Source organism: Coregonus lavaretus, assembly GCF_964263955.1.
Source record: "Coregonus lavaretus genome assembly, chromosome: 7".
NCBI lineage: Eukaryota > Metazoa > Chordata > Actinopteri > Salmoniformes > Salmonidae > Coregonus > Coregonus lavaretus.
The window spans coordinates 58,516,900-58,533,667 of NC_139994.1; the positions used below are offsets into that span (position 1 = coordinate 58,516,900).

The 16,768-nt window shown below is 42.6% G+C and overlaps 1 protein-coding gene across 1 annotated transcript in view; it reads left to right on the top strand.

Moving 5' to 3' along the window:
- The window catches only part of LOC311132807 (equilibrative nucleoside transporter 2-like), a 29,058-nt gene extending 16,079 nt beyond the window's left edge, over positions 1-12,979 (top strand). Inside the window, exons 7-15 of the mRNA XM_084166148.1 lie at positions 3,963-4,060; positions 4,268-4,337; positions 5,499-5,596; positions 5,804-5,873; positions 7,679-7,869; positions 9,649-9,751; positions 10,048-10,133; positions 10,379-10,578; positions 11,025-12,979. Coding sequence (XP_084022274.1) covers positions 3,963-4,060; positions 4,268-4,337; positions 5,499-5,596; positions 5,804-5,873; positions 7,679-7,869; positions 9,649-9,751; positions 10,048-10,133; positions 10,379-10,578; positions 11,025-11,136 — 1,028 coding nt within the window. The 3' untranslated portion in view covers positions 11,137-12,979. The remainder of the gene's footprint in view (positions 1-3,962; positions 4,061-4,267; positions 4,338-5,498; positions 5,597-5,803; positions 5,874-7,678; positions 7,870-9,648; positions 9,752-10,047; positions 10,134-10,378; positions 10,579-11,024) is intronic.
- Positions 12,980-16,768: the final 3,789 nt, after the last annotated feature.

A 16,768-nucleotide genomic window follows, 5' to 3' on the forward strand; every position in this document is an offset into this window, starting at 1 on the left:
CGGATGTGTTGTTGCCTACCCTTACCACCTGGGGGCGGCCCATCAGGAAGTCCAGGATCCAGTTGCAGAGGGAGGTGTTTAGTCCCAGGGTCCTTAGCTTAGTGATGAGTTTTGAGGGCACTATGGTGTTGAATGCTAAGCTGTAGTCAATGAATAGCATTCTCACATAGGTGTTCCTTTTGTCCAGGTGGGAAATGGCAGTGTGAAGTGAGATTGAGATAGCATCATCTGTGGATCTGTTGGGGCGGTATGCGAATTGGAGTGGGTCTAGGGTTTCCAGGATGATGGTGTTAATGTGAGCCATGACCAGCCTTTCAAAGCACTTCAATTCGACCTATGTGAGTGCTACGGGGCGGTAATCATTTAGGCAGGTTACCTTTGCTGGAGAAGCGAATTCATCACTCGAGAGAACGCGTTTCCACTGCTCCAGAGTCCAATGGCGGCGAGCTTTACACCACTCCAGCCGATGCTTGGCATTGCGCATGGTGATCTTAGGCTTGTGTGCGGCTGCTCGGCCATGGAAACCCATTTCATGAAGCTCCCGACGAACAGTTCTTGTGCTGACGTTGCTTCCAGAGGCAGTTTGGAACTCGGTAGTGAGTGTTGCAACTGAGGACAGGCGATTCTTATGCACTTCAGCACTCGGCGGTCCTGTTCTATGAGCTTGTGTGGCCTACCACTTTGCGAATGAGCCATTTTTGCTCCTAGACATTCCCACTTCACAATAACAGCACTTACAGTTGACCGGGGCAGCTCTAGCAGGGCAAACATTTGACGAACTGACTTGTTGGAAAGGTGCCACGTTGAATGTCACTGAACTCTTCAGTAAGGCCATTCTGCCAATGTTTGTCTATGGAGATTGCATGGCTGTATGCTCAATTTTTTTACACCTGTCAGCAACAGGTGTGGCTGAAAATAAGCCAAATCCACTAATTTGAAGGAGTGTCCACATACTTTTGTATATACAGTGCCTTCGGAAAGTAGTCAGACCCCTTGACTTTTTCCACATTTTGTTACGTTACAGCCATCTCCACCAGGATGGTCTGACTACCCGATGGTCACTCTGACAGAACTCCAGAGTTCCTGTGTGGAGATGGGAGAACCTTCCAGAAGGACAACCATCTCTGCAGCACTCCACCAATCAGGCCTTTATGGTAGAGTGGCCAGACAGAAGCCACTCCTCAGTATAAGGTGCATGACAGCCCGCTTGGAGTTTGCCAAAAGGCACCTAAAGACTCTCAGACCATGAGAAACAAGATTCTCTGGTCCAATGAAACCAAGATTGAACTCTTTGGCCTGAATGCCAAGTGTCACGTCTGGAGGAAACCTGGCACCATCCCTACGGTGAAGCATGGTGGTGGCAGCATCATTCTGTGGGGATGTTTTTCAGGGGCAGGGACTGGGAGACTAGTCAGGATCTAGGAAAAGATTAACGGAGCAAAGTACAGAGAGATCCTTGATGATAACCTGCTCCAGAGCGCTCAGGACCTCAGACTGGGGCCAAGGTTCACCTTCCAACAGGACAATGACCCTAAGCACACAGCCAAGACAACGCAGGAGTGGCTTCGGGACAAGTCTCTGAATGTCCTTGAGTGGCTCAGCCAGAGCCCGGACTTGAAGCCGATCGAACATCTCTGGACAGACCTGAAAATAGCTTTGCAGCAACGCTCCCCATCCAACCTGACAGAACTTGAGAGGATCTGCAGAGAACAATGGGAGAAACTCCCCTAATACAGGTGTGCCAAGCTTGTAGCGTCATACCCAAGAAGACTCGATGCTGTAATCGCTACCAAAGGTGCTTCAACAAAGTACTGAGTAAAGGGTCTGAATACTTATGTAAATGAGATATTATATATATATATATATATATATATATATATACAGTCATGGCCAAAATTGTTGGCACCCCTGAAATTTTTCCAGAAAATGAAGTATTTCTCACAGAAAAGTATTGAAATTACACATGTTTTGCTATGCACATGTTTATTTCCTTTGTGTGTATTGGAATAACACAAAAAAAACAGGAAAAAAGCAAATTTGACATAATTTCACACAAAACTCAAAAAATGGGCCGGACAAAATGATTGGCACCCTTAACTTAATATTTAGTTGCACACCCTTTGGAAAAAATAACTGAAATCAGTCGCTTCCTATAACCATCAATAAGCTTCTTACACCTCTCACCCGGAATTTTGGACCACTCTTCTTTTGCAAACTGCTCCAGGTCTCTCATATTGGATGGGTGCCTTTTCCCAACAGCAATTTTAAGATCTCTCCACAGGTGTTCAATGGGATTAAGATCTGGACTCATTGCTGGCCACTTCAGAACTCTCCAGCGCTTTGTTGCCATCCATTTCTGGGTGCTTTTTGAAGTATGTTTGGGGTCATTGTCCTGCTGGAAGACCCATGATCTCGGACGCAAACCCAGCTTTCTGACACTGGGCCCTACATTGCGACCCAAAATCCTTTGGTAATCCTCAGATTTCATGATGCCTTGCACACAGTCAAGGCACCCAGTGCCAGAGGCAGCAAAACAACCCCAAAACATCTTTGAACCTCCACCATATTTGACTGTAGGTACTGTGTTCTTTTCTTTGAAGGCTTCATTACATTTTCGGTAAACAGTAGAACGATGTGCTTTACCAAAAAGCTCTATCTTGGTCTCATCTGTCCATAAGACGTTCTCCCAGAAGGAATTTGGCTTACTCATGTACATTTTGGCAAACTGTAGTCTTGCTTTTTTATGTCTCTGTGTCAGCAGTGGGGTCCTCCTGGGTCTCCTGCCATAGCGTTTCATTTCATTCAAATTTCGACGTATAGTTCGCGCTGACACTGATGCACCCTGAGCCTGCAGGACAGCTTGAATTTCTTTGGAACTGGTTTGGGGCTGCTTATCCACCATCCGGACTATCCTGCGTTGCAACCTTTCATCAATTTTTCTCTTCCGTCCACGTCCAGGGAGATTAGCTACAGTGCCATGGGTTGCAAACTTCTTGATCATGTTGCGCACTGTGGACAAAGGAACATCTAGATCTCTGGAGATGGACTTGTAACCTTGAGATTGTTGATATTTTTCCACAATTTTGGTTCTCAAGTCCTCAGACAGTTCTCTTTTCCTCTTTCTGTTCTCCATGCTTAGTGTGGCACACACAGAAACACAATGCAAAGACTGAGTCAACTTCTCTCCTTTTTATCTGCTTTCAGGTGTGATTTTTAGATTGCCCACACCTGTTACTTGCCCCAGGTGAGTTTAAAGGAGCATCACATGCTTGGAACAAACTTATTTATCCACAATTTTGAAAGGGTGCCAATAACTTTGTCCGGCCCATTTTTTTAGTTTTGTGTGAAATTATGTCAAATTTGCTTTTTTCCTGTTTTTTTTTGTGTTATTCCAATACACACAAAGGAAATAAACATGTGCATAGCAAAACATGTGTAATTTCAATACTTTTCTGTGAGAAATACTTCATTTTCTGGAAAAATTTCAGGGGTGCCAACAATTTTGGCCATGACTGTATATATATATATATTTTAAATCTAAAAACCTGTTTTTGCTTTGTCATTATGGGGTATTATGTGTAGATTGTAGAATAAGGCTGTAATGTAACAAAATGTGGAAAAAGTCAAGTTGTCTGAATACTTTCCGAAGGCATAGGTTAGGTGTGTATATTTGCTTTGTATAGATGGATATTTGAACATTATCTATGATTGAATGCCTATCTTGCAAAACAATAGAGGATCACAATGGAAAAAGTCTCTAGACTTTTTCGTGTACATATCTATATATCTTCAAGTTATGCTATATGTATATTTTGCCTGGTGTAAAATTTTTATGTATTTTGAATTGTCAAAAAAAAAAGAAAAGGATTGACAATTGAGTATGATGTGGCCTTTGGAACTCCACTTGTAAGTAGTTCTCTGACCTCTCCTTTCTCTTTCCTGTGTGTGTGTGTGTGTAACAGGTGACACGGACCCTGAGACGGCTGCGTTGGGTTACTTCATCACGCCGTGCGTAGGAACCCTGATCACTCTGCTTAGCTACCTCCTACTGCCTCGCTTGGTGAGTGGCTCAGCTCTACAGGACTAGAATGTAATAGAACCACTGATAGATACCACAGGTTGGGCCTCAGAACAGACCATGTATCCCCCAGGGCTGTAGCTAACCATATGGCAGTATGGTATGACTATGTTTTATCTAAGGAATCTGTGTTCGTGTTCAGGGAATGTTCAGTCTGTCTCATTTGGCCTCTGCGCCGGTCTCATCCAGGAGTTTTCCCAGTTCTACTTGGACAAGAGCAGGAGTTATGAGGTGGAGACCACAGATGAGCTGCTGAAAGGTGAGGCTGCTGAAAGCTGTGAGATTCATAGTGAAAGATGTGGATTATTTTGTGCTTATATAGCTCACCAATGACCATCCACTTTATGTAGGCCCTAACAGTTTGTGGGCACCGTTTGTCACCGTTATATTGCAATTAATGTATTGTTTAGTGTTGTGTTGTGTAGTGGCTTTGCTGGCGTGCATCCCCAACATGTTTTTGTTTTGTTGCCCCACTAAGATTTACATGCTAAAATCGCCACTGTTTACATTCCATGAAACTTTTGAAAAAAACATGCAGGGCTTGACATTAACCTGTTTATCCACTTGTCCTTCAGACAAGGATGTGACTGAAAATGTTGTTGTTGTTTGATGCAAGAAACCACTTTACAAAATATTATACATTATTATTCCCATACCATTATTACAGAGAATCAGACAAATTATGCTACCCTCTTCCTATTGGCTACTTAGCTTATTCAAGCCTGTCTCAAAATACAACATTGCCCCTTTAAGACAAGAAAAAGCTCTTTACCTGACTCAGAGTTTTGTGCTCTTGTAGAAAGAAATCACTCCCCTATTGCTGACTACACAGTATCAATAACTGGGCTAATAACTCACTAACTAGCTAAGGATATTAACAATGTGCACACCTGGCTACATGCAGCTCTCGCTTTGATCTCAAAACAAGCACATCTACTGACCGCTCATGCTGTAAACAGTCCAGTTCAAAGTAAATGGCACAGATCCATATATGGCAATGGTCTATTTGCATATAGGCCTACTGCAGCTCTGATTTGGTTATGCCGCGCCGGTCTATGTAGAGTAGGGGCTGAGTACTGCGCGTCAAAGCAATAGAATCCTACTCTGATGTGTTCTGCCTACAACAAAATCTCTTTAATAGTTTTGCATGCTAAGTCTTGCATAGATTGAATGCCTATCTTGCAAAACAATAGAGGATCACAATGGAAAAAGTCTCTAGACTTTTTCGTGTACATATCTATATATCTTCAAGTTATGCTATATGTATATTTTGCCTGGTGTAAAATTTTTATGTATTTTGAATTGTCAAAAAAAAAAGAAAAGGATTGACAATTGAGTATGATGTGGCCTTTGGAACTCCACTTGTAAGTAGTTCTCTGACCTCTCCTTTCTCTTTCCTGTGTGTGTGTGTGTGTAACAGGTGACACGGACCCTGAGACGGCTGCGTTGGGTTACTTCATCACGCCGTGCGTAGGAACCCTGATCACTCTGCTTAGCTACCTCCTACTGCCTCGCTTGGTGAGTGGCTCAGCTCTACAGGACTAGAATGTAATAGAACCACTGATAGATACCACAGGTTGGGCCTCAGAACAGACCATGTATCCCCCAGGGCTGTAGCTAACCATATGGCAGTATGGTATGACTATGTTTTATCTAAGGAATCTGTGTTCGTGTTCAGGGAATGTTCAGTCTGTCTCATTTGGCCTCTGCGCCGGTCTCATCCAGGAGTTTTCCCAGTTCTACTTGGACAAGAGCAGGAGTTATGAGGTGGAGACCACAGATGAGCTGCTGAAAGGTGAGGCTGCTGAAAGCTGTGAGATTCATAGTGAAAGATGTGGATTATTTTGTGCTTATATAGCTCACCAATGACCATCCACTTTATGTAGGCCCTAACAGTTTGTGGGCACCGTTTGTCACCGTTATATTGCAATTAATGTATTGTTTAGTGTTGTGTTGTGTAGTGGCTTTGCTGGCGTGCATCCCCAACATGTTTTTGTTTTGTTGCCCCACTAAGATTTACATGCTAAAATCGCCACTGTTTACATTCCATGAAACTTTTGAAAAAAACATGCAGGGCTTGACATTAACCTGTTTATCCACTTGTCCTTCAGACAAGGATGTGACTGAAAATGTTGTTGTTGTTTGATGCAAGAAACCACTTTACAAAATATTATACATTATTATTCCCATACCATTATTACAGAGAATCAGACAAATTATGCTACCCTCTTCCTATTGGCTACTTAGCTTATTCAAGCCTGTCTCAAAATACAACATTGCCCCTTTAAGACAAGAAAAAGCTCTTTACCTGACTCAGAGTTTTGTGCTCTTGTAGAAAGAAATCACTCCCCTATTGCTGACTACACAGTATCAATAACTGGGCTAATAACTCACTAACTAGCTAAGGATATTAACAATGTGCACACCTGGCTACATGCAGCTCTCGCTTTGATCTCAAAACAAGCACATCTACTGACCGCTCATGCTGTAAACAGTCCAGTTCAAAGTAAATGGCACAGATCCATATATGGCAATGGTCTATTTGCATATAGGCCTACTGCAGCTCTGATTTGGTTATGCCGCGCCGGTCTATGTAGAGTAGGGGCTGAGTACTGCGCGTCAAAGCAATAGAATCCTACTCTGATGTGTTCTGCCTACAACAAAATCTCTTTAATAGTTTTGCATGCTAAGTCTTGCATAGTTCGTTTTGTTTCAGTATGTTGCATTTAAAGTGGCTAATATTGCGTCGATTCTATCACAATTGCCACAGTGAAGGGAAACGTTGATAGTGTTAACTAACAGGGAAAACTCTCTCAAGCTTCTCTCCATGGGCTGATATTTCTTCTGCTTTCTTCTGTTCAGCTGTCCCGGGGGAGCTGTGCGACAGTCTCGGGCTAATGCGCGCCCTCGCGCAGCTTAGTGGGAACATTGGTTATATGTATCAAGTGTCTCAGAGTAGGAGTGCTGATTTAGGTTCAGGTCCCCCCCGTCCATGTAATCGTCTTCATTGTGATCTAGAAGGCAAAACTGGTCCTAAATCAGAACTCCTACTCTAAGACGCTTGATACATACAGGCCATGGTCTGAATTGAACTGATTCAACAGATCATTATCCCATTAGCCCAGTTTATTCACATTTATCCAATTAGTGCAGCAACCTCTCCCAGACAAAGAGCTGCCCTGTGGGACATTTACAGATCAGACACTATTAAACCACCCCATCACTCTCCTGTTAACGTCAATAGATGTTTCCATGGAAATTAACAAAGGTCTAGGAAAGCCTGGGCTGTTCAATGTCGGTCCTGGAGGGCCGAAAAACACTTCTGGTTTTCATCCTCTCCTTCTAATTAGGGACTACAGTAATTCAGCTATAGCTTGGTCCAGTTTTTCCTGGTGAGGTCAAGGGGTGAGGCAAAACTCCTGGCGGTATTCTTAACAGATAATGTAGTAGTCTGGTGGGCCACAGAAACTAGTGTCCGTCCCTCCCTCCCTTTATAGTGACATCTGCCATCACTCCCACACACATTTACCTCTGCCTGTTGAATGGTCAATGTTAGGTCAAGTTGACCTTTTTTCCCTGAAATCTTTCCCCTTCCTCCAGTGACAGAGAGTGTCACGGCGGAGAACGGCAATCTGTATGGCGACGCCAATGACTCATTGGCCAATGGGGGTGCCAGCGGCGAAGAGGTGGATGTAGAGGGGGCTGGGGCCAGTCCCAAGCAGGCCTTCTTAACCCTGGAGCAGGCTGAGGACAGGGATAGGATGTCCACCATCATGGAGGTGTTTAAAAAGGTAATGCTGACCTCTGTTGTTACTCAGCTGGCTCTATAGCGGTCATATATTTATGGATTTTTTATTTTCTAAATACAGTATAGAAAGTCACCACCCCCTTTCAAAATGTTCACCTTTTGTTGCCTTACAGCCTGAAATGAAAACATAAAATCAGACTTTTTCCAGCTTTATTTACACACGGTAACCCACAATATCTAAGTTAAAAATTAAAAATTAAAAACTCTGAAAATTAATTACAATTAAAACAGTACAATACCCTATTTGGATAAGTGAACACCCCCCTGAGTTAATACTTGGTGGAACCACCTTTTGCTTGAATTACAGCCATGAGTCTCTTTGAATACGTCTCTACTAACTTTGCACACCTAGACTGCAATATTTGCCCATTCTTCCTTGCAGAATTGTCCAAGCTCAGTCAAATTGCTTGGTGACCGCTCATGGATTGCACTCTTCAAGTCATTCCACAGATTCTCGATGGGATTTAGGTCGGGGCTCTGACTAGGCCACTCAAGGACATTCACCTTATTGTCCTTCAGACACTGTATGGTTGCTTTGGCGGTGTGCTTTGGGTCATTGTCATGTTGAAACGTGAACCATCTTCCCATTTTCAACTTCCTGGCAGAGGGCTGCAGGTTCTCCTCAAGAATCTGTCAGTATTTTACACTGTCCATTTTCCCTTCTATCCTGACAGTCCCTGCTGAAGAGAAACACCCCCACAACAGGATGCTGCCACCGCCATGCTTTACTGTAGGCATGGTGTTCTTTGGGTGGGAAGATGTATTGGGTTTTCGCCAGACATATCGTTTTGCATTCAGGCCAAAAAGTTCAATATTGGTCTCATCTAACCACAGCACCTTTTGCCACTTGGCCTCGGAATCTACAATGTGCTTTTTGGCAAAGCTCAAACGAGACTTGATGTTGCCATTTGAGGAGTGTTTTTTTTCTTGCCACCCTCCCATAGAGGCCAGATTTTTGGAGCGATTGTGATATTGTGGTCACATGCACACATTGACCAGCCTTTGCCATAAAGGCCTGGAGCTCCTTCAAAGTCGCCATTGGCTTCTTGGTAGCCTCTCTGATTAGTCTCCTGCTTGCCCGGTCATCCAGTTTGGAAGGATGGCCTGATCTATGCAGGGTCTGGGTGGTGTCATACTTCTTCCACTTCTTAAATGGTCTTAACTGTGCTCCGAGGGATAGACAAAGCCTTTGAAATCTTTTTATAGCCATCCCCTGACTTGTGCCTTTCCACAACTTTATCTCCTAGATCCTTTGAAAGTACCTTTCTGCCCATAGTGGATTCTTTGCTTTGAATTGCACTACTAAGCAGTGGAGTCCTATATGAACAACTGCTTTTATTCTGAACTAGTCAAAGTCACTACAATTGATCACAGATGGAAGCCAATTAGCTTGATTTTTGATCTGGAAGGTGGTTGGTTATACCTCAGCAAGTTTGCAATTGCAATTCTAAGGGGGGTGTTCACTTATCCAAATAGGGTATTTTACTGTTTTAATTATAATTAATTTTCAGTTAATTTTTTTATTACTTGGATATTGTGGGTAAATAAATCCGGGAAAAGTCTGATTTTTTCAAATGTGTTTTCATTTCAGGCTGGTGACTTTCTATACCCACTGTATATGGCTCTGGTCTATAGTTGAGGTCCAATCCCTACCCTTTTCTGAAGTGTGGACTTGTTCACTCCCCTACATGGATTTAAAAGCTCCAGAGTAGTTTAAGGTCTAGAGAGAGCTTCCACCATATTTCTCTCTGTCTCTCTTCAGATATGGGTGATGGCGTTCTGTGTAGTTTTTGTCTTCACCGTCACTCTCGCTGTGTTCCCCGCCGTCACTGTGGACGTCAAGACCAGATACCCTGGGAAATGGGGTATGTATACACTTTTAGAACAATCGGTTTCGAAAGGGTTCTTCGGCTGTCCCCATAGGAGAACCCTTTCTCGTTCCAGGTAGAGCCCTTTTTGGTTCCAGGTAGAACCCTTTTATACCTGTAACCAAAAAGGGTTCTTTAAAAAGTTATCCTATGGGAACAGCCGAATAACCCTTTTAGGTTGTAGATAGCACCTTTTTTTCTAAGAGTGTAGATATGTATGCTGTATGTTTAATATGCATGTCATGAGCCTTAAAACTCCTATTAATCACCTCTCTCCCTCTTCCCACCATCAGAACCCTATTTCATCTCTGTGTGCTGCTTCCTCATCTTCAACGTGTGTGACTGGATCGGCAGAACCGTCACCACCTTGGTCCAGTGGGTAGGTGTCTGATCTCATTTAATCTCTGTGGATGAATGTCATTTTATTACACATTTCATAGGATCACAATGGATTTGATTTATGATACAACCTAAGTTTCTCAGTGTTTTATAATCCTTCACTTTCTTTCCCAGAATGAAAGTTTTAGTTATTAGTATTACATTTAGTTATTATTATAAAATTATTTTATTGTGTCTATAAAACCTTGTATATCAGTAACATTTCTCTCTGTATGTGTACCACAGCCCCCCAAGGAGAGTCGTCTGTTCCCAGGGCTGGTGGTCTCCAGGGTGGTGTTTGTTCCTCTACTGATGCTGTGTAACGTCCAGAGCCGCTCCTACCTCCCTGTCCTCTTCTCCCACGACGCTGCCTTCGCTTTCATCATGACGCTCTTCTCCCTGTCCAGCGGCTACTGCGTCTGCCTGTCCATGTCCTACGCCCCACAGTGAGTAGAAGTAACACACATACACCATACGTCACAGTCCACTGTCATAACATTATGTCAGTTATGCACATATTGACTCCTCCAATCTAATTGTCATGGTTTGTCACTCTGTTTAATCAAGTTCTTGTCAACACTTCTCTCCCACACACACACACTCTGGAATTCTCTCTCAGTCACCTGACATACTGTTTCTGTCACCCAACCACACTTTCTACCCCATGCCAACTTCCTTGTTACCACTGTAACACCACAACAAAACCTACTCTATATCTGGGGTATATTCAATAGGAACCAAAAGGGCAGAAACCGGAAGGGGCCTACCCGAATTTGTCCAATAAGAAACACTTTTCAGTCACTTTTAGTTTTTTTCATTGTAAATCATTTTGCTACAGTATGCTTATGAATACACCCCTGTCTCTCTCTCCTCTCTCTCCGTCTCCTTCCAGGTTGGTGGCTCCCAAAGATGCAGAGACGGCAGGGGCCCTGATGACTTTCTTCCTGGCGCTGGGCCTCTCCATCGGGGCCGGCCTGTCCTTCCTGCTCCGCCTACTAGTCTAGACACACACACACACACACACACACACACCAGAGGACCACCACCATCCGTCAACGCCATCCGCTGTCAAGTGACAACGGCTACCTCCATCCCCATCCGTAAAGTGGCGGGACACGCCATGACATCATCGCCATCTTCATACCTAGAAGGACCCAGGATGGGAATAGAGCTGCCTACGGAAAAGCCTGCATCAAAATGACATTAGTACTGACCACAATAGATATTATACCAGGGATTGAGTATCATCTCCCCAGATGCCTGACATGCACTACACTTATTGAAATAACTGAGATATTAACAGTATAACGCTACATGAATACTAGCTAGCTACTTTACAACTGGTTTACAGTGGTAATTAGTAAAAGGCACTGGTTGCCTCTCATCGGATGGACACCGTCGGTGCCAAACAGTTTTAAACTTGGGTCGTTATTTTTTAGTTGGACCATTTTAAGGAGTTTGTTTTGTATAATAATGTTTTCCTGTTGTTTTCTTCTCTTTTTTTTAAAGGCACTAACCTTAGTCAAGTACTGTAGCTGTAAGAGATTATGGAGAACTAATGGATTGTTCCACAAAGTAGATCATTTTCTCATGGAAGTCTTTTTTATTTTCATAACGACATCAGATTAAATCAGGATTACTAGCTCTGATGAGTAAGTACTTTTATTTTTCAGCTAAGCATTTCATTTGATTTAAAACGTTTGATTTGTTTTGGATATCATGACGGTATGAAATAGTACAATATTTTTGCACGGAAGACCAATTAAATTATTTTCCTTAGTTTGCGTTTGGTTACAGATAGGTTTATTCATTATTGTTATTTGCACATCATTACAAAGGCATTACATTACACAGACAACATGGACATCAGCACACTCATGTCGTTCTAGCCAATTGGAGTGGAGAGGACCACCTGCTGGGGTTTGTTCAATAGAGTGAAAACCGAGAGAAAAAATGCACTATTCACTTCCTGATTATGTCAGGATAATGGCCCAGTAGGACTGGTTTTCGAAACAGGATATGATGCAGTGTAATGATAGGACCAGAGGGCAGGCAGGTTATGGGAACCAGACCACATTTCACTCCTCCTTTCATCTATTCTCCTGAGGGTAGCGTTAAGTCTGACCATAACACAGGGTTTCCCAAACTCGGTCCTTGGGAGCCCAAGGGCTGCACGTTTAGGTTTTTTCCCTAGCACTACACAGCTGATCCAAATAACCTACTGATCATCAAGCTTTGATTAGTTGAATCAGATGTGTAGTGTTAGGGCAAAAACCAAAACGTGCACCCGGGGGGGTCCCGAAGACCAATTTTGGGAAACGCTGCCCTAACACCATTCTGCGAAGCTAATCTACCTATTAACCTGTTGCTGTCTAGTCACTTTGTTTCAGTGTTGGAAAAAGTACCCAATTGTCATACTTGAGTAAAAGTATAGATACCTTAATAGAAAGTTACTCAAGTAAAAGTGAAAGTCACCCAGTTAAATACTACTTGAGTAAAAGTCTAAAAGTATTTGGTTCTAAATATACTTAAGTATCAAAAGTAAGAGTATAAATAATTTCAAATTCCTTATATTAAGCAAAGCAGACGGCACCATTTTCTTGTTTCTAACATTTACGAATAGCCAGGGGCACACTCCAACACTCAGACATAATTTACAAATGATGCCTTTGTGTTTAGTGAGTTCGCCAGATAAGAGGCAGTAGGGATGACCACGTGTTCTCTTGATAAGTGGACCATTTTCCTGTCCTGCTAAGCATTCACCATGTAACGAGTACTTTTGGGTGTCAGGAAAGATGTATGGAGTAAAAAGTACATTATTTTCTTTAGGAATGTAGTGAAGTAAATGTAGTCAAAAATATAAATAGTAAAGTATAGTACAGGTACCCCAAAAAACTACTTAAGTAGTACTTTAAAGTATTTTTACTTAAGTACTTTACACCACTGCTTTGTTTGAACAGTGCTTTGACCTTAGGTGTAATGTACAAAGGTGTGCTGTGACAGATTTCTCAAAAGGAAAGGGATACACTTCCTGCTTTGTTGTAAACAAATAACTGTAATAACAAATATTTCACTTTTTACAATGACCATGAAAAAGCTATTCTGTTTCGATTATGTACATTTTAAGTAACAGCACTTGTTTTTGTTTAGCTGTTGGTCATTTACTTGAGTAAACTATAGTCTTTGAACACGGATTAACAACAATGTGTCATGGCCACGATGACTTAATGGAGTCAGATTATACATTTTTAAACTGCCAGTGTAAAGAGTGCCATTAAACAGTAATCGACAACCATTTCTAAACCTGTGCATTAGGTCAAGTTATAGATTTGTATGTCTGTAAAGTATTTATTTTTCGGCCATTACGTTTCCACTCCAGATATGAACGCATTGATTAGAACCTTACCGACTCTTGAACTTGTTTTGCTCTCTTTTGGTTTCTAGACTTTACTTTCTTCATTCCTCTCATTTCATTATCCGTTGTTTTAATCCTTTTCATGTTTCCCTCTCATGAAATCTTTGTTTTTGATTTGATCACTCAAAGTGTAAGAGTGTTTTCTGAATGGAGTGAGAATGAACTGTGTTATACTGTATGTAGAAAACAAACGAGGTACCTGTACATAATGCTGTTGAGAGGGCTGATGAGGATAATGGCCCTGTTCAAATACTCTACAGATGCACCGCACCCTTGCTTACTTTAGGACTGGCCTAACACAATTTATACAGTGCATTTGGAAATTATTCAGACACCTTCACTTTTTTCACATTGTTACGTTACAGCCTTTTTCTAAAATGGATTAAATTGTTTTTTCGTCCCTCATCAATCTAAACACATAATGACAACGCAAAAACAGGTTTTTAGAAATGTTTGCAAATGTATATTTAAAAAAAAAACTGAAATATCACATTTACATAAGTATTCAGACCCTTTACTCAGTACTTTGTTGAAGCACCTTTGGCAGCGATTACAACCTTGAGTCTTCTTGGGTATGACGCTACAAGCTTGGCACACCTGTATTTGGGGAGTTTCTCCCATTCTTCTCTGCAGATCCTCTCAAGATCTGTCAGGTTGGATGGGGAGCGTTGCTGCACTGCTATTTTCAGGTCTCTCCAGAGATGTTCAATTCCGGGCTCTGGCTGGGCCACTCAAGGACATTCAGAGACTTGTCCCGAAGCCACTCCTGCGTTGTCTTGGCTGTGTGCTTAGGGTTGTTGTCCTGTTGGAAGGTGAACCTTCGCCCTAGTCTGAGGTTCTGAGCGCTCTGGAGCAGGTTATCATCAAGGATCTCTCTGTACTTTGCTCCGTTCATCTTTCCCTCGATCCTGACTAGTCACCCAGTCCCTGCCGCTGAAAAACATCCCCACAGCATGATGCTGCCACCACCATGCTTCACCGTAGGGATGGTGCCAGGTTTCCTCCAGATGTGATGTTTGGCATTCAGGCCAAAGAGTTAAATCTTGGTATCATCAGACCAGAGAATCTTGTTTCTCATGGTCTGAGTCCTTTAAGTGCCTTTTGGCAAACTCCAAGCGGGCTGTCATGTGTCTTTTACTGAGAAGTGGCTTCCGTCTGGCCACTCTACCATAAAGGCCTGATTGGTGGAGTGCTGCAGAGATGGTCGTCCTTCTGGAAGGTTCTCCCATCTCCACGGAGGAACTCTGGAGCTCTGTCAGAGTGACCATCGGGTTCTTGGTCACCTCCGTGACAAAGGCCCTTCTCCCCTGATTGCTCAGTTTGGCCGGGCGGCCAGCTCTAGGAAGAGTCTTGGTGGTTCCAAACTTCTTCCATTTAAGAATGATGGAGGCCACTGTGTTCTTGGGGACCTTCAATGTTCCAGAAATGTTTTGGTACCCTTCCCCAGATCTGTGCCTCGACACAATCCTGTCTCGGAGCTCAACGGACAATTCCTTCCACCTCATGGCTTGGTTTTTGCTCTGACATGCACTGTCAACTGAGCGACCTTATATAGACGTGTGTGCCTTTCCAAATCATGTCCAATCAATTGAATTTACCACAGGTGGACTCCAATCAGGTTGTAGAAACATCTCAAGGATGATCAATGGACACAGGATGCACCTGAGCGCAATTAAGAGTCTCATAGCAAAGGGTCTGAATACCTATGTAAATAAGGTATTTCTGTTTTTTATTTGTAATAAATTAGCTAACGTTTCTAAAAACCAGTTTTCGCTTTGTCATTATGGGGTGCAGGGGCGGTGTGTTCATTAGGGCGATATGGGCGACGCACTGCCAAACGGGAAAAGGAAGGGATTTTTTTTCTAATCAATTATATCACGGCAACAGTAGTTATCAGTGTTCTAATCTAGACGTCTGATCTGCCACTAAATGTCCAATCAGGCTAAAGTTGCGCTTCAAATGGCCCCGCCCCTTTTGGGGCGATTTCAGTCAGGTTGAAAATCGCCCAGAAGTGTCTCATAGCCTCTCATGTAAAATCTTTTTTTTTCAAATATCAGAGCTTTCAATACAATCTCTATGGGTTTCTGAGGGCTTGCACTTACGCGCTTTCGTCATACGTAACATAACCATGAACGTAACTAAGAAAAGAGCGGGTAGCAGCGTCAATCAATTCACGTACTACTATGAAGATGGCTAGCGTTCAGTGCAACTCGATTGTCTCTTTGAAAGAAGTTCACATCAAAGACCATTCAAAACGAGCTACTGGAGTGTATGCTAGCGGTCATGAGGGAACATATTGTGGAGGAGGTGAAGTCGGCGAACTTCGTAGCTATCCAAGCTGACGAGACCACAGACGTTTCTACACAGACACAGCTGGTGCTTGTGCTGAGGTACATAGATAGCAACCACAAAGTGCAGGAGCGCTTTTTTGAGTTCCTTCCCATCTCGGAATCAACCTCAGTCTCAATCGCCAGTGTGCTTTTGGAGAGACTGAACAGTCTTTTTGCTGACGACGAGAAAGTCAAACTGTGGTGCACTGGCACTGTACCAGGTTCTCATGAGCTACAACCTCCAGGAGACGTTCTCTGAGACTGTGACTCTGTTGAACATCCTCATAACTACTTCCATGACAACAGCTGAAGCTGAGAGATGTTTCTCAACTTTGACACGAGTTAAGACATTCCTGCGAAATTCAATGGGCCAGGAACGTCTGAATGCACTGGCCATGCTTTCCATGGAGAGGGAACTAGTCCTTAGCATGCCTGATTTCAATGAGAAAGTCATTGACCGCTTTGCCGCATTGAAAGAGAGAAGAGAACAGTTTCAGTACAAGTAATGTAGCCTCTCTCTCTCTTTGTCCCTCCCTGTCTGTCTCTTTAACACACACACGCCCAAATCAGTTCACAGTTGATGTTGTTTAAAATAGTTATTTTTCATTTAAAACAAAGTAAAAAAAAAAAAAAAAAAATCTGTTCATGTTCATTTTTACAAATCTATACAATTGGCCAGAATATGGTTGTTCATATTTACAAATCTATACAATTGGCCAGAATATGGTTGTTCATTTTTACAAAGCCATACAGATAGCTGTGTTTACCTTTTCTATAAATTATTTTCAAATTCTGTTTTCAGGCAAAATGTCTATCACTGTTCATTTTCACAAATCTATACAAGAGGGCAGAATATGGAAGTCTATAAACATTTCTTATTACCAATAACTT